This window comes from Salmo salar, chromosome ssa24 (genome assembly GCF_905237065.1).
Source record: "Salmo salar chromosome ssa24, Ssal_v3.1, whole genome shotgun sequence".
Taxonomy (NCBI): Eukaryota; Metazoa; Chordata; class Actinopteri; order Salmoniformes; family Salmonidae; genus Salmo; species Salmo salar.
In genome coordinates, this window is record NC_059465.1 from 7353674 (window position 1) to 7378922 (window position 25249).

The 25249-nt window shown below is 44.0% G+C and overlaps 1 protein-coding gene across 1 annotated transcript; it reads left to right on the forward strand.

Annotated features, from left to right (window-relative positions):
• The first annotated feature begins 309 nt into the window (after nt 1-309).
• Nucleotides 310-23693, forward strand: LOC106595896 (adipocyte enhancer-binding protein 1). The gene is given in 24 exon segments (XM_045706734.1): nt 310-1142; nt 5080-5361; nt 5509-5556; nt 5771-5929; nt 8070-8153; nt 9634-9711; nt 10580-10636; nt 13885-13962; nt 14095-14204; nt 16096-16235; nt 16641-16725; nt 16875-17019; nt 17124-17215; nt 17466-17589; nt 17763-17902; nt 17904-17960; nt 19330-19506; nt 19933-20117; nt 20220-20582; nt 20984-21114; nt 21332-21471; nt 22433-22532; nt 22793-22959; nt 23049-23693. Coding segments are annotated over 24 exon segments (3468 nt in total). The 5' UTR covers nt 310-901; the 3' UTR covers nt 23334-23693.
• The last annotated feature ends 1556 nt before the right edge of the window (nt 23694-25249 follow it).

The following is a 25249-nucleotide window of genomic DNA, read 5'->3' on the forward strand; positions in this document are numbered from 1 at the left end:
AATACTCACCTTCATTTTACTCACCTTGTCCTGGTCTGCTTCTGGGTTCTGTCTTAGAGAATCGTGACAAAAGCAAAATTGATATAATTGCAGGAAATTAGCTTCTGGACCTGAGTCAGGAGTATAAATTATAAATATGTATGTGAATGGTGTGTATGGGCAGTATGTGAATAGATAAGGTGTGTATAGCAGTAGTTATACTGTACTTTTCCTCTGTACCTTAAATATTTGTGGGTTTCAATATTGTTAGCACAAACACACTGTCCTCGACTCCTCCCCCCCTTTCCATTCCTGCCTGTTTGTGGCAGTCTGCAGAGGGGAAAGGAGGCGGAAGAAGTGGAAGAAGTGCTCTGCTCCTGGACTAAACTCTTTTCACCTCTCCTTGCTTCTCCAGTGAGCTGCTGCTAAGATCTCCTTTTGATCTCTGCACCTGTTGCAACTCATCAGCCAGGTGAAGGGGATTATATCTCTCTCAGCCATTACTTTTTCAGCTGTCGTTCCAGGAGAGCTGTGGATCTCATTTAGTTAAATTGCAGGACAATTGGACTGCTCTGCCTCCCTCTTCCTCCCTCCCTCACTATTTTCTTCTCTCTGTGTCCAGCCCTGCCTCATGCTCTGAGTGAGTCTGTGTCTGGCTGTGGCTTGGAGCTCCAGAATCTTCCTCACCGGAGAGAAGGCATGGAACACTAGAGTAGAAAACTGAGAGGTAGAATTCTGTGATATAATTCAGATATAGAACACTTCGGTAGAATTTCTGAGTAGCTTTCTGAGCTGGAACTTCTAGCAAGATTTTGGGAAATCTGAACTAGAATACAGAGCTGGAATACTTAATCGGAACACTGAGCTGGAACTTTTCAGTGGAACATTGAGGTAGAATCCTGAGGCAGGTAGAGTAAGGAGGATGGGAGGTCATACTGCAGTGGTGTGTTTGGTTCTGCTGGCCCTATTCTGTGTGCTACTGCCCAGAGCAGGGGAGAGTGCAGGAGGCATTGTCTCTTTAGGCCAGGCTGTAGAGGAGATAGGGATGGAGGCCCTATATAGACAGGAGTCCCAGGATGAACCAGTTAAAGAAGAGGATCTCACAGAGACACAAAGCCAGACTAGCAAGGAAAAGAGAGCCACAGAGGAGGATGCCCTACCAGGTAAGAACGAAGCCAACCCACTGGACATAGACGTCAGTTCAACGTCTAGTTTTTATTTACATTTGGTTGAGTTGTCAACTAGTGTGAATTCAACTCAGCCAAAAATGTCACCCTGTCATTGAGGTTAAAAGTTTGATGAAAAAACTACAAAATTCTCTTATGTTGAAGAATTTTTGCAAATCCGATCAGTTTTCCACGTTGATTCAAAGTTATCACATTGAAGTTTTGGGTTGAAATGACATGGAAACGTTGATTCAACCAGATTTTACCTAGTAGGAACATTCATATTATAATGCTATATATGTTACTAAGTGGAGAATTGGGTCCCATCTGAGTTGTGGCTAGAAACATGGATGGTTTTACCTACTAGATGGGACCCAATTCAGCTGGAGTACAGGCCTTTGTTCCAGCCCAGCAATAACACATCTTATCATCGTATCAGCTAATGATCAAAACCTTAGTAGTAGAATCATCAACAGTGTCTGGTTGTTGGGCTGGAACAGATGCCTCCTTCCAGGACGAGGATTGTAGAACGTTATATGACATCATCAGGCAGGCACAGGGGACAGGGCACAAGGCAGGTGGAGGAGAGTGTTGGTCTTGAAAGAAGCCAGCAGTTTCCTGAATTACCCACACACACCTTTCAGTCACTATGACAAGTCCAACAGTGTCCATACAGTACTCTTACCATACAGTACTCTTACCTGTCTGTCTCCAGCTCACTCATACCTGGACTGTCTCTTGGCCCAAAGCAGAGTAGACCTGGGACTGGGGAAGTTTCAGTCTTCTGCAGTAACAGACCTGGCTGGGCTCTGAGTTCAGCATCTTGGAGACAGATTTGTACAGTCCACTTATATTTTCTGAGATTCACAGCTTAACATGGAGTAAACTTCAGCACACACATCTGTTGGTTTAATCAGTCCAATTTCCCAATTAAATTGCACTAAAACCTTGTATTTACATGGTAATTACATTAGCTAGTAGGTACTGTATAACTATTTTGTGGGTACACATTGTTACATGGTGCACCACAAACTGTCACGAATCCCACCGAAGGCGGTTCCCCTTCCTATTCGGGCGGTGCTCGGTGGTCGTCGTCACCGGTCTACTAGCTGCCACCGATCCCTTTTTCCCTTTTTTTGGTTGAGTCTTATTGTTTTCACCTGTTCCTTGTTGGGGTTTGATTAGGAGCTATTTAAGCTGGCAATGCCCGCTTGCTGTTGTGCGGGCTTGTTTCTCCAGTGTAGTGTTGGTGGATGTGTTTATTTGCTTTTACGCAGTACTGTAGTGGGTCCTGTTTTGGCCCGGTCTGGGTTTTGCGCCTAGTGTATTGGCGTGACTGTATTCAGTCCTGTATTAAATTGCATTCGTCCTACCCTCTGCTCTTTGCGCCTGATTCCTGCACCCACACGTTACAAAAACTTACTACTACTGTTACAGGCTACATATTTCTTAAGGACAGGGACAGGACAATGTTGATGATGCTCTGACAGCATGCCATTACAGTTTGACTGGGTTACTAATGGAGAGGAATATTGAATACACATGAATATGACATGAATACACAGCCTCTGTTCCACAGATACAGTTGAAGTTGGAAGTTTACATACAGTACACCTTAGCCAAATACATTTAACAATTCCTGACATTTAATCCTAGTAAAAATGTAGTCTGGCTTTTTTATGGTGGTTTTGGAGCAGTGGCTTCTTCCTTACTGAGCGGCCTTTCAGGTTATGTCAATATAGGACTCGTTTTACTGTCGATATAGATACTTTTGTACATGTTCCCTCCAGCATCTTCACAAGGTCCTTTGCTGTTGTTCTGGGATTGATTTGCACTTTACGCACCAAAGTACGTTCATCTCTAGGAGACAGAACGCGTCTCCTTCCTGAGCGGAATGACGGCTGCATGGTCCCATGGTGTTTATACTTGCGTACTATTGTTTGTGCAGATGAACGTGGTACCTTCAGGCATTTGTAAATTCCTCCCAAGGATGAACCAGACTTGTGGAGGTCAAAAAAATAGTGATTTCTTTTGATTTTCCCATGATGTCAAGCAAAGAGGCCCTGAGTTAGAAGGTAGGCCTTGTAATACATGCACAGGTACACCTCCGATTCACTCAAATGATGTCAAATAGCCTATCAGAAGCTTCTAAAGCCATGACTTAATTTTCTGGATTTTTCCAAGCTGTTTAAAGGCACAGTCAACTTAGTGTATGTAAACTTCTGACCCACTGGAATTGTGATCCAGTGAATTATAAGTGAAAAATGACTTGTGTCATGCACAAAGTAGATGTCCTAACCGACTTGCCAAAACTATAGTTTGTTAACAAGACATTTGTGGAGTGGTTGAAAAACAAGTTTTAATGACTCCAACCTAAGTGTATGTAAACTTCCGACTTCAACTGTAGGTCACTGGCACAGGTATTCAAACAGCCACGAATAGAGAGAGGGAAATACCAATGAATACACTCCACTGACTTCTGTAGTTACACAACTTCTTGTTCCTGATAGAATAATTTGATATCTTGATGATAATAATCAATAATCAATTCGCCTTGACTAATGCCCAAGGTTTGTAAGACAATGGGTTAAATAATTAGGCAAGGACTCAGCTTTCTGCAAAAGGTTTCTGTAGCTTTATTCAGAGAACGTTCTGAGGTCAGGATAACAAAACAGTCATTTTATAGTTCTTGCTTACTTATGCACATGCATTTACACACAAACTGTTGGTGACCTGCATCCCCCATTGACTTCCCACACTGTTTATCACTATCTAGCTCAGCCTGTTCCTTTCCCTCAAGGTTAGGAACCCTTTGAAGTTTTACTGCCTTTACCATCTGTCCCCTACTCCCTACACTAATTACATACACACATTTCTTTCCCTCTCCAGTGGTTCCTGGACTTTCTGGGACTAATCAGACCAATCGATCACTACATTGATCATTACATTGATTATTCATTAACCATGCTGTATGACTAATAATTCATCATGGTTTATTGATTCATTTACCTTTATTAGATAATTCTCTTATCAGTTCCCCAAAACAATACAATACAATACAATACAATGCCCTCCGTGGCGATATAAGCAGCACCATCAGTAAGTAGCACAAGAGCACAATTATATACACATCCTTTACGTAGCATGCAGCATACTGTAAATATGTACATTCAGAGGAAGTGGCAGAAAGAAGAAAATCTTTATATTTTATCCTTTACACATCAGACAGAAAAAAACACGTGATTATGGAATGTTTTAATGCCATGTGACATAATGTAGAAACATTTACATAAACCCAGATGAGATCTCCTTGACCTTGGGTGTGGTGATATCACTGCAGTCCCTCTCCTTGGTGTGTGTGTGTGTGTGTGTGTGTGTGTGTGTGTGTGTGTGTGTGTGTGTGTGTGTGTGTGTGTGTGTGTGTGTGTGTGTGTGTGTGTGTGTGTGTGTGTGTGTGTGTGAGTAGAGGACCTTGTTGTTTCACCATGCGAACAGAGTAGCTTTTCTTCAGCACAGGACACCGTCATCTCCTCTCAGTCACACATCCCCCCCGCCCCCCGTTAGCTCAGCTGTGCCCCCTGCTAGAGTGATTCTGTCTGGGAGATTTCCCCATCCCCTGTCTGGTCCGGGAGTTCGGTCTGTCTGTCTTTGTTTCCCACTGTTTTTCCTCTGTCACCATCTCTCTCTGCCCCCTCTCACTCTATCACTCTATTTCTATTTGTTTATCTGTCTCTCTATCTCTCATCAGTCTACTTCAGTAGCAGAGAGTTGGTGTTGATGTATAGCCTTTGTTTGAATGCCATCTTGTCATATCCTGGCATATCCGACTGCTATAGGATTGTTATGTGCTGTTAAACCTGACATTTGACCCTCAGGAATCAATATGTCAAAATGACCAAGTTTATTAACTTTCCTTTCCCCCGTTGACACCAAGCCAGGGTCAGGAGAGCCGAAGAGGAAGAGGAGGGCAAAGGGGATAAAAAGAAGGGCAAGAAAGACAAGAAAGACAAGAAAGACAAGAAAGACAAGAAGAACAAGGAGCCCAAAGTGCCCAAGGCCACCAAGAAGCCTAAAGCAGACAAAAAGCCAAAGAAGGGCAAAGAAAAGGAGCCACGGACAGAAGCACCTACAACTCCACCACCCACAACTACCACACTACCACCTACAACTACCACACCACCACCTACAACTACTACAGAGGTGTACACAGAAGCAGGTAATGCAGTAACACACCACTTTACTACTGTAATCAACGTTTTCAATAAAAACGGACTAGAATTGGTTGATTAGATTTTTTTATTGGCTTTGCATTGTGTGAGTAACAAAGTTGTTTGTAATCCTTTGATCTCTGTCCCATCTGAAGCTCCCACAGAACCTGACCCATACCCAGACTACCCCTACCCAGACAACGGTGAGACCATGTGTACAGATGACAAACCATTATAGAATTTCTCTGAAGCCGGTGCCTCAGTGTTCAAATACCACTCAACACTTTATAGCAGAGCCACTTTGTTTATGATCTTATTTGTACCTTGAAAAACCATGTGGATTTTGTTTTATATCTAGCTTAAAAAAATCTCCACACTAATAAAGTTACCTCTACTGTCCATCTGTCCCTCTGATAGAGGATGACTACTGGAAGCCAGATGAGGAGGAGCCCGCAGGCCCAGTGGTCGACCCAGAAGATGACTATTGGAAGGGAGAGGACCCAATGGCCACGCCCCCCACTCCTGTGGTGGATGGAAAGGTGGACAAGGGAGACGAGGACTACTGGGACGCCAGATGTATGTTTCATCCCCCTCTGTGTCCTAAAATGAATGATTCATTGACCGAATGAATGAATGAATGAATGAATCAGGGGAGAAACGACTTGCCCCTTTCATTGAAGTCATGAAGTTCAAGGTCGACCAGGGTACTACAGGCTGTTATTGCCAGAAAGCAGGATCCTCCATTATAGGAAATGGGAAAATAGCAATCTTCATGGTCAGTATTCGTGCTGCTATTACATCAGATGTACAGTATGTCCTTGAATCGATTATTTTAAAATCACACACAGAATGCCTTTCTAGCCAATCAGAAACGAGTAGTCAACAACGCTGTGGTATAAATAAGGATAATACTGAAATATCAGTATAATTTAGCGGAACTCAATATTAGGAAGGTGTTCCTAATGTTTGGTATACTCAGTGTATGTATACGGTCTATGGATGGAATAAATGAATGAATGAATGAATGAATGGAACCAAGGCATCAATGACAAAAAATACTAATTTCAATTAACTTTACTAACTACTTCAAAATTATTATCAAAGTCTTTTTTTTAAATACTAGCTATTAGTTTAAACGTGTACTATAGGTGTATAACCTACCAGCTCTCACAGTCTCACATCAGAATTAGATGCTGCTGCTGCGCCTTCTTCACCACGCTGTCTGTGTGGGTGGACCATTTCAGTTTGTCCGTGATGTGTACGTCGAGGAACTTAAAACTTTCCACCCTCTCCACTACTGTCCCGTCTATGTGGATAGGGGGCTGCTCCCTCTGCTGTTTCCTGAAGTCCACGATCATCTCCTTTGTTTTGTTGACATTGAGTGTCAATCAAGCCTACCACTGTAGTGTCGTCTGCAAACTTGATGATTGAGTTGGAGGCGTGCATGGCCACGCAGTCGTGGGTGAACAGGGAGTACAGGAGAGGACTGAGAACGCACCCTTGTGGGGCACCAGTGTTGAGGATCAGCGGGGTGGAGATGTTGTTACCTATCCTCACCACCTGGGTCCCGTCAGGAAGTCCAGGACCCAGTTGCACAGGGCGGGGTCGAGACCCAGGGTCTAGGATTAACCTCTTACATCTAGACGTTCCGCTAGCGGAACACCTGCTCCAATATCCAATGATAGGCGTGGCGCGAATTACAAATTCCTCAAAAATACAAAAACTTCCATTTTTCAAACATATGACTATTTCACAGCATTTTAAAAACAAGACTCTCCTTTATCTAACCACACTGTCCGATTTCAAAAAGGCTTTACAGCGAAAGCAAAACATTAGATTATGTCAGCAGAGTACCAAGCCAGAAATAATCAGACACCCATTTTTCAAGCTAGCATATAATGTCACAAAAACCCAGAAGACAGCTAAATGCAGCACTAACCTTTGATGATCTTCATCAGATGACACACCTAGGACATTATGTTATACAATACATGCATGTTTTGTTCAATCAAGTTCATATTTATATCAAAAAACAGCTTTTTACATTAGCATGTGACGTTCAGAACTAGCATACCCCCGCAAACTTCCGGAGGAATTTGCTAATAATTTACTAAATTACTCACGATAAACGTTCACAAAAAGCATAACAATTATTTTAAGAATTATAGACACAGAACTCCTCTATGCACTCGAGGTGTCCGATTTTAAGGTTTGGGATAGGGTTAAAATTCAAAAACAACTTTTTATCTCTGGATTTCTCCTCCAGATCCACTCTAAATGGAACCCTTTATGATATTTGCCAACTGGACTCTTTAACCAATGAATCAGGTTTTCCACCTTATATGATGAAAATCTCATCTCATGTGAAGGTTTGTCAGCAAAGCTCAGCTCATCTGTTCTTTGTGTTATAGCTGCAACAGGTTTTCATTACTTTTACTGTGTCCATAATTCCACTACTGTTTCACCCTACCAGATTTCCACTCCTACAGTATCTCACTCTCCTGCACCTCTCCATTTCTCTCTGTTTCCACTCCACCATCTCTCTCCATTCTCATCCTCTCCTTTCTCTGATTTCTCTACTCTTACTTCTCCATCTGCCTCCTTCCTTACTCTCATGTGCCTCTTCGATCTTGCTCTCTCTTTTCTCTTTTGTGCTCTCTTTATTCTCTGAGATCTCCATTCTCACTTTCTCGTTTTCTCCGTTCTCCAATAACAGACGAGGTGCCCGAGAATCTTCCTTTCCCTGATGGTAAAGAGGTCGTCCCCACAGAGAAAGATGACTGGAGCTACGCTGTTACAGGTGACTTACATCTCAATTAGTCAATCAGTCAGTCAGTCGGTCAATCAGTCACCGTTTAGAGGGCCACATTGTATGCTGCTATTCCTCCTTCCTAAGAATGAAAAACAACCGCTGTTTTAGGGTTTATAGTGTGGAAGTAGATCCTGTAAACCATATGCTTAGACCTAGATTCAATCAGATCAGCTGATGTTTTGGCGGTGTCTGAGGTTTAACTGCGTTGGAGCTGTCAAATCGGTGAGCAGCTGCTCTTGATCATTGTCACGAAGCCACACCCATCCCACTCACATAAGAATTTCAGGACGAGAAAGTGTAGGCTATATAGAAATAATGGCACTCGGAGACAGCAAGGGGTCTAACTGTAGAACCTAGTTTCTAGATTTCAATATAAAAATGTATTTTATCAAACAAACCTTTGCTACATTTTATCTCTGGGACCCTCAGGATGACAAATCAGAGCAAGAATACTGAATGTAAGTACATTATTTACCTTCAGAGTTGAATGTATCAAACCAGTTGCCGTGATAAAAGTGTTTTGTTGTTGTGCACTCTCCTCAAACAATAGCATGGTATTTTTTCACTGTAATATCTACTGTAAATTGGACACAGCAGTTAGATTATAAAGAATTTAAGCTTTCTGCCCATATAAGACATGTCTATGTCCTGGAAAGTTGTCTGTTACTTACAATGTCATTCTAGTCACATTAGTGCATGTTAGCAACAACCGTCACGGTTTAGGGACACCGATCCCGTAGAGGTTAATGCAACTCTGTGCAGCCAATGCCAATGTCTGCTTTAGGCATAATGCCTGGAGACGCTTGTGGATTTGATAGCTCTAACGCAGTTCCACCTCCAACATCGCCAAAACAATCTCTATGCTGATGTCGGCTAAAGCGGATCAGATTGAATAGAGCTCTTAGTCCAGGGAATGACATCAGAGTAGGAGGCTAGATCATCACCCTGCTTTTTAGAGGAGAGCGAGTGGGTGAGAGTGTAGTTCAAAACAGTCAACGGCTTTTCATGGTTTTGTTTTTGAGCAAGAAGCCTTTCACAAGATGGCTGCTCTGTTATATTCCTTGTAAACTTAAATTAAACATTTAACTAGGCAAATAACAGGCAGCGTGTTATGCTAGCTTTATGTGGGTCCAAACAGAGAGTGTCTGTTGTGGATGCAGAAATAAAGGCTCTGTTCCACCATCACTGTAGTAGAAAATTACTGTATTAATGTTTTGAAACTACATACTGCATTTTAGCTTCCGAGAGCTTTGGAAGGCACACATTAAACCAAAGAGACTCTCTCTGTTATGTTGTTTAGTAAAAATAGATTAGTACTACTAGACAGGCTGCCAGTCTGTTTCTGCTTGAGCCAGGTTGTTGTGGTTTTGCCATGGCAGTTATGTACTGTTGAATCAAAGCAGAAACAGTGTGCTACTCAGTCTAGGCTACTGGAGTGATGTGTTTGTGTTTTCTCCTTCCAATACAGAGGAGCTTGTTACACCACCACCCACCTATGAAAGCCCATGGTACGAGGAGTATGACTACGGCCATAGTGGTGGACAGAGTATGTACACACACGGGCACACACACACAGTCCTTGTGGGGACCAAACAATTGATTCCCATTCAAAATCCTATTTTCCCTAACCCCTAACCCTAACCTTAACCATGAACCTAAACCTAACCCTAACCCCTAAACCTAACACTTAAACCTAATTCTAACCTTAACCATAATTGCAACCCTAAACATAACACTGCGAAATGTCTCCACTTGTCTGTATTTTCCTTGATTTACTATCCTTGTGAGGTAAAACCTAAAACACACTGACACACACACATGCACTCTGCACTGTAAAATAAACCCTTGGCCAAATCTTCACTAGAAATATGTTTTTCATTTCAATGGGACCCTGCGGTGAAATAAAGATTAGACACAATAAAGAATAAAGAACTGGCCCTTTACCACAGAGTCAAAAGTAATGGGCCTACACTTCTCATTTCCCACAAGAATGAAAAAAAAGAAGTGTATACTGTTTCAATTATATGGTCTGTTGTCTAAGTTTGGGTTAAGCAAGACTTTGGCAGCTGATGTTCCAAACTCCCAAATAAGAAAATGCCAAGTAACTGGAGCAAACAACAGTCAGATCAAGATTATTACACCTTCAAACACTTTGTCATGTGGCAAACCTTAAGAAACACCTGGGCCTGTTCAGGAGGGGAAAACGTTATAGAATGTTTGTGTATATTATGATTGTCTGTCAGGTACAATAGGAAATCATGACGTTATCTGTTATTCTAGCTGCAACGTTCTAAATGTTTCACTCCACTGAAAACACCCCGCATACACAGTATACTGTTACATGTAATGGGGAGGTGGGGGAAAGTAACCTCAAGTTCATCCATGATTGTTTTTCCCTCCTTTGTTTACCACAGCGAAAAAACAGGAGGAGAGAGAGAACCAAAGGAAAGAAAAGGAGAGAGAGGATAGAGGTATTGTGCACAGCCTTTTTTCCATTATGATCTGAAGGACTGTGATCTATCTATCTTCAGTTGTAGATACTTCACATTATACAGTAACATTTACATGTTGGTCATTAAACAGACACTCTTATCCAGAGCAACTTACAGTTAATGCACTCACAGAAAAATTCTGGGTTAAAAACAACCCAATTTGGGGTTTTTGGTAACCCAGCGCTGTGTAAATATTGGATAGAATTCACACTGGGTTATTTTGACCCAGTCAACCGATTGGGTTGCGTGAATAACTCAACATGTTGGGTTGTTGGGATTACCCAAACATTAATTTAACGATCAGTTGGGTTTTTATTAACTTTCATTCTGGTTTGACGAGCAATTTTAGGATCATGTTGTTGATTTTTTTAAACAAAGTCCACAAGACACAGAACTCCCTTTTGCAAAACAGTAAATGCGTTTTCAAAATATAGTTGCCTTCTCAAAACATAAATACATTAATCAAAACTATATTATACCATCAAAATTGCAAATACATTCATCAAAAGAACACAACTGCCCTGCAAAAACATTAACTCAACCATACTTTTGTCCAAACAGACAAAACAGAAAGTTAGTCTTTCTTTTAAAAAGCCTAGTAGATCAAAACATTTTCTTTGCATTCACTAAATCATGATCAAAATTGGAAGTACAAAAGTAAACTAAAGTGCAGAATTATGGGCAATCACTCTCCTTTTATGCATATTTCACCAAACAATTTAATTCTTTTCAAATCAAATTTTATCCCTGATAAAAAATTTAAAAAATTGCACATTGTGCAGCATTCATTCATGGGTGTCATCACAATCCATTTCCATGTACAATTACATAGGTTAGTTTGCTCATAGTTTTTTAGTTTCCAATTAGGCACAGAAACACAATCCCACATTAGAAATAGGAAAGGTGACTACAATTGAGGAACACAACTGATATGAATGTACAGTATAGGCCTCAATCCACATCAAAGCAAAACTCTATAATGGAAGGTTAAAAATAAAAAAACCTTTTTTTTTTTTTACAAAACAACAAAGTGACCCAATGTCTGCAACCCAGCAGGTGGGTCAGCCAAACAAGCCAGCATTCTTTTGTGTCCATTAAACTAAGGTAGGTAAAACAACCACATATCGGAGTCATTGCAAGTAAAACATAGTAACACTGCAATGTCATACTTTGCACTGTCAAAGCTCCCAGTCAAGCAGATGAACACGTCACTCAGAGATTCATAATGTAGTGGAAGAATATCAGTCCCTAATGGTTCATGTTTCCGCTTAAAGCGAATGAGGAAAGAAACACAGATATCAGTCTCTACCTGGGCATTGCAAACATGTAGCTGTGAAGCTTCAGTATGGCTTCACTTGCTAAGACGAGGGTCAAAAGTTAATTCTATCTAGAATAGGACAAATCTGAACCATAGAAATGTGTTGTGAGGGAAGGAAAGGTCGCTGGTTCGAATCCCTGAGTCAATTAGGTGAACAATCTGTTACTGTGCCCTTGAGCAAGGCACGTAAGCCTAATTCTTCTGTAAGTCCCTCTGGATAACAGAGTGTGCTAAATGACTTAAATGTAAACCTATTTAACCTGTATTGGTGCATGGAAGAAGCTTTGAGCTGGAGCAGAAAGAAAGGGAGAGATGGGACAGCAAAGAGAGGTTACAGAACATGCTGGAAGGAAAGATGAGGGAAAAACAACATAAGGGATAGAAACAGAGGAGTAGCGAGTCTAACAGTAATGGAGGGGAGAGATGTTGAAATCACGAGCTTAGAATGAAGATCGGAACACTCGGGATAAGAACCAACAGCTGTTGCCACATGTTCCATTCTGTACTGTACCTCCTGTACAGCGAGGAGAGTAGAACCAGCTAAATGTATAATCAGAATGGAACCAGGGACTTTTGTCTATGGGAGATTACACTGAGTGAACAAAACATTAAGGACACCTGCTCTTTCCATGACATAGACTGACCAGGTGAATCCAGGTGAAAGCTATGATCCCTTATTGATGTCACTTGTTAAATCCAATTTAATCGGTGTAGATGAAGGGGGGACACAGGTTAAAGAAGGATTTTTAAGCCTTGAGACATGGATTGAATATGTGACAAAATATTTAAGTGCCTTTGAATGGGGTATGGTAGTAGGTGTCACGTCCTGACCAGCAGATGGAGCTGTTGTTGTAGTTTTGGGGTCAGGACGTGGCAGTCTTGTGTGTGTGTTTGTTCTGTGTTGGTCTTGTGACTCCTGATCAGGAACAGCTGGGGATCGTTGTTCCTGATTGGGAGTCATATATGTAGGAGTATGTTTGTCACTTGGTTTTGTGGGTAGTTGTTTTTGCACTGCGTGTTGTGTGCCTGCAAAACTGTTCATGTCTTATATATTGTTTGAATTGTTAAGTGGATGCTCTACTCCTTTATTTTATTAAAGATGAGTATTCACATACCTGCTGCGCCTTGGTCCATTTCTACAGAAGACAGCCGTTACAGTAGGTTGCCAGGCGCACCGGTTTGTGTCAAGAACTGCAACGCTGCTGGGTTTTTCACGCACAACAGTTTGCCGTGTGTATCAAGAATGGTCTGCCACCCAAAGGACATCCAGCCAACTTGACACAATTGTGGGAAGCATTAGAGTCAACATGGGCCAGCATCCCTGTGGAACGCTTTAGACACCTTGTAGAGTGGGGGACGGGGACGGGGGCATACTCTGTCCACCACTATCTGTGATTTCACATGTGTATGTAGAACAAAATCACATATAATACAAAATGTGACAGCTTTCTCATCCAGTTAGATATATTGACACTTTTAGCAGGGTTATCCATAAAATGTGACTGGTGGTTATGAACGTTTGGATACAAATTCAGGAATGTGCTGATTAAAATCAGATTGTTATTTTTTTTTCTTCAGTAAATCTAAGACAGGTCGTTATGAAAGTTTGGATACAACAGTTCCTCATTCGCACACTGTTGTATCCAAACTTTCATAACGGCCTGTCTTAGATTTACTGAAGAAAAAAAGAACAATCTGAATTTAATCAGCACATTCCTGAATTTGGAGAAACAGAATACATCTGGTTTCCTTCCTATCTGCAATGTGAAGGCATCTGGATCCTCTGAGGCATTACTGCATTTGTCGATACACACACACACACACACACACGTGCACGCACGCAAGCGGTCACACAGAGAATCTATTACTGGGATTGTAGTTAGTGATTGACTATGGTGCTGTTTGACAGAGAGAGCTCAGCAGAGGAGGGAAGAGGAAGAGAGGGCCAAAGCCAAGAAGAGACCACACGTATTCAAGGAACCCAAAAGTAAGTAACTTGCTACCATCCAATGATACAATACTCGGTTAGCAAGAGTTTTAGCAAGAGCTTAAGAGCTTTTCCATTGTGGTTTGAAGTTTTTGTGATGTGTGTGACTGAGATGTTTTCCCCTGGTGGCAGAGTGTCCTCCCCTGGGTATGGAGTCTCATAGGATAGAATCAGACCAGCTGCTGGCCTCCTCCATGTCTCACTACCGCTACAGCCAAGCCAGGGCACGACTCAACATACAGGTAACCCTAACCCTTACACACTAACACTAACCTTCACACACTAACCCTCACACACTGACCTTAACCTTCACACACACTAACCCTCACACACACTAACCTTAAACTTCACACCAGGGGCGAAAATCTGATATCAACTTTGGAGGGGACAATTACATGAAATTTTCTCAAGAGCAATTCCTGAGGGGGACACCAAAAGTAGTGCTGTAACACATAGCCTACATTGTAATATGGTAAATGTATATTGAGGAACCAAAGAAATAAGGTGTTTGCCGTACTCCTAACTACCGGTACCCAAAACTACACAACTAATCACAACAGCAATACCATTGCCTTTAACAAATCTTAGTTCAGTCACCAGTTTAAGTTGAGAGTGGGGTTATCCATTTCATTTTCCAATTATGTTCCTATTTTACAAGTAAAAAAAACTGAGAACCTTTCATAATGTTGCCAAACAAAGACTCAACAAACTTACCTGAGACTCCCTGTCTCTGCCATTCTCTCCCTGCATATCTGTCCCCAACTCTGCTGTCTGTGTGCCATCTGTTGCCTGCTCTGCCTAATGACATCATTGTGAAACATTTCCATTAGAATTTCATTTCTTTCTTATGAACATTTTATCAACTAGTCTTTGAGATATTAGGCTACTAGGGTTCTTACTATGCGTTTTGGTGTATTGAAAAATACTCTGATGTCCGTCTTTTATTTTTCTGCCATTTTTCTACCTGGCTGGCTACACACACAGTGTGTAGGTTATTTACAGTAGGAGATGGGCTTCTATCATCTTCAATCATTCTATTTGGGCTTCGATCGAAAAGGTAGCTAGCAAATGTGAAACGGATTAAAATGACAAGAGTTGACAGCGGTATGAGTTCACCATTTACACAACATATGCTGCAACCTTTTGTAATTTTAATAGTTTGTTTCATATTGGCTGGCTTCCAACAATAGCTGAATTTGCAAAGCTAGCGAGCACCAATTCAGTTGCAGTGGTGTTTGCTATAATCTTTGCTACCCGGGTTAAATAAAGGTGAAATAAAATAAATAAATAAATAAAAGTTCCCTTGCGACAATTTAGCTTTTGCAACGAGACCATTAAATATATTTAAGACAATGGTAGAAGAGAGTGTAGTTCTGTTCAGTTTGGATTTCAGTTTATCGCTAACCTTATCACAGGGACTTTGAAGCACTAACTTACATCATCTGCCTGCTGATCTTGGAATAAATTGACGATAGCAAAGATTCCATCTTTGACGACGCCACATAAATGGAATAGGTACTAGCTAGCTTAATAGTTAATATTTGCGCGCTAGCTCTGCATATTCACAGAGTGTGTGTGCGCGATCGACTGGATTAACCTCACGTCAGTTACGTGCATTGAGTGCCTTTCAGACAGTAGATACGACCTCTCTGTTACCTAGCAAGCTAAGGAACTGGCAGTGGATCAAACCATTGTGAGGCAAAGGGTGGGGGGGTCGCAATCTTTTGAAACTTAAAAACGCGCTATTAAGTGTCTATAATAAGCACAATTGCTTTCATTGCATATTATTAATATTATTTAAATTACATAGTTATGTTTCAGTGATATATTGGGGGGGACAAATCAAATTTTTCCCAGGATGGGGGGGTCGTGTCCCCCCCGGGATTTCCGCCCCTGCTTCACACACTAACCCTCACACACTGACCCTAACTCTCACACACTAAGTCTAACCCTCTCACACTAACCCATAACCCTTATACACTAACCCTCACACATTAACCCTAAGTCTCAGTACTGCTCCAGCCAACACAGAGCATGACTCAACATGCAGGTAGACTCCTCACACTAATTCAAACCTGACGGTAAGCCCCCTTACCCACATCTCCAACACTGTATGGTTTCCATGGTTTCCAGGCTTCGGATGATGAGGAGGACATGCATGGTGGGGCGTGGTGTCCTAACCCAGAGGACAATATTCACTGGTTTGAGATGGACGCTCGCAGAGCAACAGAGTTTACTGGGATCATAACACAGGGACGAGACTCACGCAACGAGTAAGACACACAAGCACACACACGTTTATTTTACTATCCTTGTGGGGACCAAAACATGCGTTCCCAATCAAAATCCTATTTTCCCTAACTCCTAACCCTAAACCTTAACCTTAACCCTAACCCCTAACCCTGAAACTAAATCTAACCCTAACACACATAATCCTAAACCTAATCCCTAACCTTAATCTTAATTCTAACCCTAAAATAGCCTTTTTCCTTGTTTTACCCTCCTTGTGAGGACTTCTGGTCCCCACAAGGATAGTGAAACCAAACCAAACCACACGCGCGCGCACACACACACACACACACACACACACACACACACACACACACACACACACAGACAATTTCAGACATATCAAAGACAAAATGGTGACAAAATTTGTGTGCGTCTTTCTGTTTCAGGAGTGACTTTGTGACATCGTACTACGTGCAATTCAGTAATGACAGCAGAGAATGGAAAACCATCCATGACGGTTACTCTGATTGGGTGAGTCTGTCAGCCTCGCTGCTTCAAATGTACTTTGGTCCCAGGGTTCACTCTCAAGGTCTTTTTATGGGGCACAAAAGTTCACCATGTCAAATATATTTGTCTCTCCCTCTCTCTTTACCCCCCTCCTCCCCTCTCTCTGTCTCTAGTTGTTTTTTGGTAACTCTGATAAGGATACCCCTGTGCTGAATCAGTTAGCTGAGCCCATACTAGCACGCTACATCAGAGTTATCCCTCAGAGCTGGAATGGTAGTTGCTGTATGAGGCTGGAGGTACTAGGCTGCCCACTGCCTGGTGAGTGACACACGCACCCACCCTACTAGACTTCTGGTCCCCACAAGGATAGTAAAACATAAAACACACGCAAACATTCACACTGTGCATTTTCATTTCCTCAGACCCCACCAGTGCCTACCAGAGGCTGCAGAATGAGGTGACTCCCGTCCAGTACCTGGACTTCAGACATCACAACTACTCAGACATGGTCACGGTGAGACGGAACATTCCCATTTCAGGGGACTTCAAACCTTAAGGTCATCAGTACCACCTGTTTGAACTTGAATCAGGTCTAATGTTTTGTCTGACGGATTGTGACAACTGACTTCAACTCTGTCTTGACACTTTGGCGATTCATTTAATAAGATTTGTTGTGCTTGAACAAAGACTTGCACAGACTCACTGAAGGTGTCCCGGGCCAGGGCTGGTAACTGCTGCTTTCCCCTGTGTGTCTCTTCTGGTAGATGATGAAGTCTGTGTCTGAGGAGTGTCCCAACATCACCAGTATGTACAGCCTGGGTCGCAGCTCCAACGGACTGGACATCCTGGCCATGGTGATATCAGGCAACCCCACAGAACACGAGATAGGTGGGATGAAACCAATATTGTGTCTGTGTCCACAGTTTTCAGAACATGCACCCATTAGTTATTCAAGGCTAACTGCACCACTTTGTTATTCCAGGCGAACTTTCATAGAAAGCTCTGTACTCGTGTCCGCTCAAGCATGGAAAGACAATGACAATCTGTGTTTTTCTCCTTAGGTGAGCCGGAGTTCCGCTACACGGCCGGTCTCCATGGAAACGAGGCGACGGGGCGGGAGATGGTTCTTCTTCTGTTGCAGTACCTGTGTAAGGAGTACAATGATGGCAACCCCAGAGTGCGCCGCCTGGTGGAGGGGAATACGTATCCACCTGGTGCCCTCACTCAACCCTGATGGGCAGGAGAAGGCCCTCACAGTGGTCAGTACTGGATATTATACGGTTCATTCTTGAATTGCGGTGGTAAATGTTGTCCCTTGACTTTGGCACCATGTAAAAACAATAGAAAATGACAAAAACATTAAAAAGAATACATTCTAATTTTATTTCACTGTTATTTAATAAGAAAACATATGTAAGTCCTTTATACTGCAAAACAACTATTTGTATGCATTGTTGAAACTACTGGGGGCTAGCAAATTGGCTTGCCCCATTGGCGATGTTTAGGGGTGTAGTGACATGTTTTGGGGTTTAGAGATACTGTATCTATCTATTATTTTGAATGCTAGACAGTAAACAAAAGTATTTAATATTGTTTACTTTAGACCTCCCAAACTCAACTCTGGACCTTGAAGCCAGTTCCACTGTATTGTTTCATTGTTCCCCTCTAATCAGGGACTGATTTAGACCTGAGACACCAGGTGGGTGCAATTAATTATCGGGTAGAACAGAAAACCAGCAGGCTCTGGACCTCGTAGGGTAAGAGTTGAATACTCTTGCTGTAGATCAATAAAAACACCTATTGTTTTACTAGTATAATGTGTGTCCCTCAGTTTTATGTCATTGGTGTTACCACTTTGAAAATCGCTGATTACAAAGATATACAAGGACCTTGAGCATTTTTTCCCGTGGCAAACTGTTATTGAGGGAGGGTTCTATCTTAAAGAAAATGATTAGCTTATCACGACCTTTCAGTATGTCATAAATTTGAGAATTTCATTCATCATTTTGCGTCACTTGGTGTCAGCCAGTTTAAATAAATGGAAATAATTAATCACTTTAGTAAATAATTTTTAAAGGATTGACCTTAGATTTGAGCATTTGTGGCCTCCATTTCAGAAAATCCTCATTGGTGTTACTACTCCACCGGTGGCACAATGTTATCATAATGGTAAAAACATATTTTAAATCATTAAGCTACCATATTAGTTGATTTAGAATGGGAAGATGTACCCAACTACATTTAAATAAAAAAATCAAGTAATTGTTTTCCAAAATGCCATTCCAAAATACTACCATAATTCAAGAACGACCCTTACAGGGAAATACAGCCTGTATTTATACTTTACACTTCCAGGGTGCAAATCTATTTTCTTCTATTAAGGAAAATGGGTGCCAGACAGTGTCTGATTTAGCCAACTTGTTATCCTGTAGGAACGTATTGTTGTATGCAGGAACAGTCTAGCGCCCAACTTTATTTTCCTCAAGAGAAGAAAACATATCTCATATGTTAAGTCAAGACTAGAGACATTCAAGTAAATCCTAAGACGTTTGGTTTTAACATGTTGATATTACTATAGTAAATATGCAGTCCATATACCCATAACATCCTGTCCCATTGACACCACAGGGTTCCGAGCTGAGTGGTTGGACAACAGGCCACTGGACGGAGGACGGCCATGACATCTTCCAGAACTTCCCTGACCTGAACAGGGTTTTGTGGGAGGCCGAGGACAAGGGCATGGTGCCCAAACTGACCCCCAATCACCATGTCAAGATCCCTGCAGATCAAGAGGGGGATGACAGGGTGTGTGGAGGGAGGGAGGGAGGGAGGGAGGGAGGGAGGGAGGGAGGGTAAGGGAGAAAGGGAGGGGATGAAGACAGGAGGGGAGAAACAGGAGGGAAGGAAATGTAGATGGTGTGAAGAGCAGAGACAGTACAAGGAAGTCCATTTCTCTGTTTATCAACTTAACAAGGGGACTCGAGTGGCACAGCGGTCTAAGTCACTGCATCTCAGTGCTAGAGGTGTCACTACAGACCCTGATTCGATTCCAGGCTGTATCACATCCGGCCGTGATTGGGAGTCCTATAGGGCAGCGCACAATTGGACCAACGTCCTCCGGGTTAGGGTTTGGCCGGGGAAGAACATCATTGTAAATAAGAATTTGTTCTTAACTGACTTGCCTAGTTAAATAAAAAAAGATGGCTGCTGTTTGTTCTTCTTGTCCTGCAGATTGCTGTGGAGACTCGAGCCATCATCTTGTGGATGGAGAGCCACCCATTCGTACTGGGGGCCAACTTCCAGGGGGGAGAGAGGTTTGTGGCGTACCCCTACGACAATCACCGCCTAACCAAGACCGCCGGCGCCAGCACCAGAGAGGGCAAGATAGAGAGGGCACAGAGCCGCAAGAAGAGACAGTACGAGGCTCTTTCTCTTCCTGCACTCTTGCTATTTTTGGCAGGAGTAATAATGATATGAAAGCAAATAAACAATCAACTCAATTTAAATCATTCTTCTAGGTACGAGGAGTTTGAGGAGCCGGTGGAAGATCATAGAAACAGGGGATACCAGCAGCCAGAAGAAGACCAGTGGAACAGGGGATACCAGCAGCCGGAAGAGGATCAGTGGATCATGGGATACCAGCAGCCAGAAGAAGACCAGTGGAACAGGGGATACCAGCAGCCAGAAGAAGACCAGTGGAACAGGGGATACCAGCAGCGAGAAGAAGACCAGTATAACAGGAGATACCAGCAGCCGGAGGAGGAGTGGAGGGGACATGGCTATGGCCACAGGGAAGAGGAAGAGGAGGATGACAGAGGGAGAGGGGGGTACGCAGAGCCTGAGGATGAACCCAGGGCCACAGCAGACGCCTCCTTTTTCAGGTGTGTAGCATAAAGTAAATGTTTTTATTTAACTAGGCAAGTCAGATAAGAACAAATTATTATTTACAATGACGGCCTACACCGGCCAAACCCGGACGACGCTGGGTCAATTGTGCACCGCCCTATGGGACTCCAAATCACAGCCAGTTGTGATACAGCCTGGATTCAAACCAGATTGTCTGTTGTGACACCTCTAGCACTGAGATGTAGTGCCTTAGACCGCTGTGCCACTCGGGAGCCCAAGTTAACCACAGATCTAGGATCAGATTACCCTATCTGACTGTGTGTGTGTGTGTGTGTGTGTGTGTGTGTGTGTGTGTGTGTGTGTGTGTGTGTGTGTGTGTGTGTGTGTGTGTGTGTGTGTGTGTGTGTGTGTGTGTGTGTGTTTGTGTGTGTTATAGGTGGTTGGCCATCTCTTATGCCTCTACTCACCTGTCGATGACATACACTTCCCACGGCTCCTGTCACGGCGATGACATCACTGGAGGCATTGGAATCGTCAATCGCGCCAAGTGGCAGCCCGTCACAGGAAGTAAGGACCGACAACATCCCTTTTTTATTCCATTGTTATCTGCTGTTCATTAAGACATTACATACAGTAGTTCAAAAAGGTTGAAACCTGTAATGTAACATTGATCAGAGTAAAGGACCCAGTTTTGGGGGCAATGGTGCTCTCTGGTGGCTCATCATTTGCATTGCAGGTTCTCATTGCCACCTGTCTTCCCCCCCCCCTCTCCCTCCATCCTCAGGTATGAATGACTTCAGCTACCTGCACACTAACTGTCTGGAGCTGTCAGTGTTCCTGGGCTGTGATAAGTTCCCCCATCAGAGTGAGTTGGTCATTGAGTGGGAGAAGAACAGAGAGGCCATGCTCACCTTCATGGAGCAGGTACACACACAGACACACGTATGCACACACATAGAAACAATTAACACATTTTGAGAGTATACCAAACACACACACGGTCCTGGAGTGTGGCTGTAGAGCAGTGGTATTCAAAGCTGGGGTCGCCAAAATATATATATATATTACTATATATATATACTGTATATACACAGTGCATTCGGAAAGTATTCAGACCCCTTGAATTTTTCCACATTTTGTTATGTTATAGTCTTATTCTAAAATGGAATTAATTTTTAAAAAATCCTCAATCTACACACAATACCACATAATGACAAAGTGAAAAGAGGTTTTTATAATTTTTTGCAAATGTATAGAAAAAAAATACCTTATTTACATAAGTATTCAGACCCTTTTCAATGAGACTCGAAATTGAGCTTAGGTGCATCCTGTTTTCATTGATGATCCTTGAGATGTTTCTACTTGATTGGAGTCCACTTGTGGTAAATTGGACATGATTTGGAAAGGCACACACCTGTTTATATAAGGTCCCACAGTTGACTGTGTATGTCAGAGAAAAAACTAAGCCATGAGGTCGAAGGATTTGTCTGTAGAGCTCCGAGACAGGATTGTGTCGAGGCACAGATCTGGGGAAGGGTACCAAAAAATGTCTGCCGCATTGAAGGTCCCAACAACACAGTGGCCTCCATCATTCTTAAATGGAAGAAGTTTGGAACCACCAACACTCTTCCTAGAGCTGGCCGCCTAGCCAAACTAAGCCATCGGGGGAGAAGAGCCTTGATCAGGGAGGTGACCAAGACCCCAATGGTCACTCTGACAGAGCTCCAGAGTTCCTCTGTGGAGATGGGAGAACCTTCCAGAAGGACAACCATCTCTGGGATCGCAAGAAATTATTGTGGGAAAAATGGGGTCCCCACTGAAAAAGTTTGTATACCACTGCTGTAGAGTGACTGACCTTTTGAACCCTGGTTTTCACCCCACCCAGGTGCAGCGTGGGATCAGGGGCGTGGTAAAAGACAATGAGGGGAACCCCATCGCTAATGCTACAGTTTCTGTAGAGGGGATCAACCATGATGTCTCTACAGGTGGGTACAGTGTGTGGCTTTGTGTTAACCATGTCCCATAGGCTACTGCCCTTGGCATTCTGACTGCTGTGAACACATGAATGTCGCTATGCACTGTTATATTGGTATATTCATTAAACTACAGCTGGGGTAGATATTGGTAACAACCTGTTGTCCCTTCCCCCTGAACAAACCTACATGCAGTGGACGTCCAAGAGCCTGCCAGTGCTATCTTTACTGAGTGTGCAGTCTAAGCCCTCTCCTCTCTGCTTGCTCCACAGCTGTAACAGGGGACTACTGGCGCTTGTTGAACCCAGGTGAGTACCGTGTGACGGTGCGGGCAGAAGGCTTCGCCCCCCTGACCAAGCTGTGTGTGGTGGGCTACGAGGCAGGGGCAACTACCTGCAGCTTTAACCTGGCCAAGTCCAACTGGGACCGCATCAAACAAGTGGGTACTGCTACATCTACAATTAGAGTGCCTATTAGCCACTTTAGAGCCATTGAAGCACTATATAAATGATATCTATTCATCCACAGATCATGGCCCTGCACGGCAACAAGCCCATACGCCTGCTCAGCCACGGCAACGGCGGAACAAGACGGAACACGGTCTCCAATGGTAACAGGCATGTGGAGAAACCCAGATCTCAACTCATGATTTCTTCTGAGACGCGTCACATGCAAAGGCAAGTGATAGGGCTCGACCGCCCCCCTCATCGACGTCAACAGAGACGACAAAAACGTTGCCCCCGACGACCACGCCGGTTCCCACGACAGCAGAGGCGGAGCCCACCACTGCTTGGTATGACTCGTGGTTCATAGGAGAGGGGCAAACGTCGGCACCGGAAAGTTTCACGGACTCCATCTTCGATTACAAATACGAGTACAAGATCGACGATTACTAAACTAAACACCAAGGCCTTGTTCCAATACATTTCCAATACATCCTTCTTCCCCACTTCCTTGAAAAAATCAAGGTAGGAAGGGAGGAAGTATGCATTCTAAGGTATTTGAACAGGACCGATGTCATAGTCCTGAGCCCAGGCTGTTAACTCAATTCTTAGAGTAGACAACTAAGTGACCCCTTAAAGGGATATTTGGGATTTTGGCAATGATGCCCTTTATCTACTTCCCCAGAGTCAGAGGAACTCGTAGATATGATTTTTATGTCTCTGTGTCAAGAATGATGTCACGGGCTGGCTCGAGGAACAACAGGAGAGGTAGAGTCAGGCGCAGGAGACAGAGAGAGTTCGTGACCACACTTCTTTATTTGAAGCACTGTACGTGGTCGACAAGGTATAGGGGCGCAGCCCTGAACGATTCTGCGGTGGTGTACACAAATAAAAGAAACCACTGGCAGAAGGAAAAAACTCAATACACGTTCTTACGAACACACAAAACCCGGACAAGCAACACAATCACGTACAACCACATACATCCTACGCTAACCTAAATAACCCCCCCTTACTAATGACTAACCCAAAACAGGTGTGTGCCTACCTAGACCTAACCAAACGAAAGTGAAACAAAAAGGGATCGATGGCAGCTAGTAGGCCGGCGACGACGACCGCCGAGCTCCGCCCGGCCGAGGAGGGGCGCCACCATCCGTCACTGTCGTGACAGTACTCCCCCCCTGACGCGCGGCTCCCGCAGCGCCGACGCCGGCCTCGAGGACGCCCGGAGGGCGAGGCGCAGGGCGATCCGGATGGAGGCTGTGGAACTCCCGGATGAGCGCTGGGTCCAGTATGTCCTCCACCGGTACCCAGCACCTCTCCTCCGGGCCGTACCCCTCCCAGTCCACGAGGTACTGCAGGCCCCTCGCCCGGCGTCTGGAGTCCAAGATGGACCGGACTGTGTACGCCGGGGGCCCCCCGATGTCCAGGGGGGTGGAGGGACCTCCCGTACCTCATTTTCCTGCAGCGGACCAGCTACCACCGGCCTGAGGAGAGACACATGAAACGAGGGGTTAATGCGATAATAAGAAGGAAGTTGTAATCTGTAACACACCTCGTTTATTCTCCTCAGGACTTTAAATGGCCCCACAAACCGCGGACCCAGCTTCCGGCAGGGCAGGCGGAGGGGCAGGTTCCGGGTCGAGAGCCAGACTCTCTCCCCTGGGGTGAACACCGGGGCCTCGCTGCGGTGCCGGTCAGCGCTCGCTTTTTGTCGTACCCTGGTTCGTTCCAGGGATTCCTGCACAGCGTTCCAGGTCTCCCTTGAGCGCTGAACCCATTCCTCCACCGCAGGGGCCTCCGTCTGGCTCTGATGCCATGGCCCCAGGACCGGCTGATAACCCAACACACATTGGAATGGTGATATGTTGGTGGAGGAGTGGCGCAAAGAGTTCTGAGCCATTTCGGCCCATGGCACGAACCTTGCCCACTCCCCTGGCCGGTCCTGGCAGTAGGACCGCAGGAACCTGCCCACCTCCTGGTTTACCCTTTCCACCTGCCCATTACTTTCGGGGTGGAACCCCGAGGTCAGACTGACCGAAACCCCCAGTCGCTCCATAAACGCCCGCCACACTCTGGACGTGAACTGGGGGCCTCGATCTGAGACGATATCCTCGGGCACCCCGTAGTGCCGGAAGACGTGGGTGAATAAGGCTTCTGCGGTCTGCAGGGCCGTAGGAAGACCGGGTAACGGAAGCAGACGGCAGGACTTAGAAAACCGGTCCACAACGACCAGGATCGTAGTGTTGCCCTGAGACGGCGGGAGATCGGTCAAGAAATCCACCG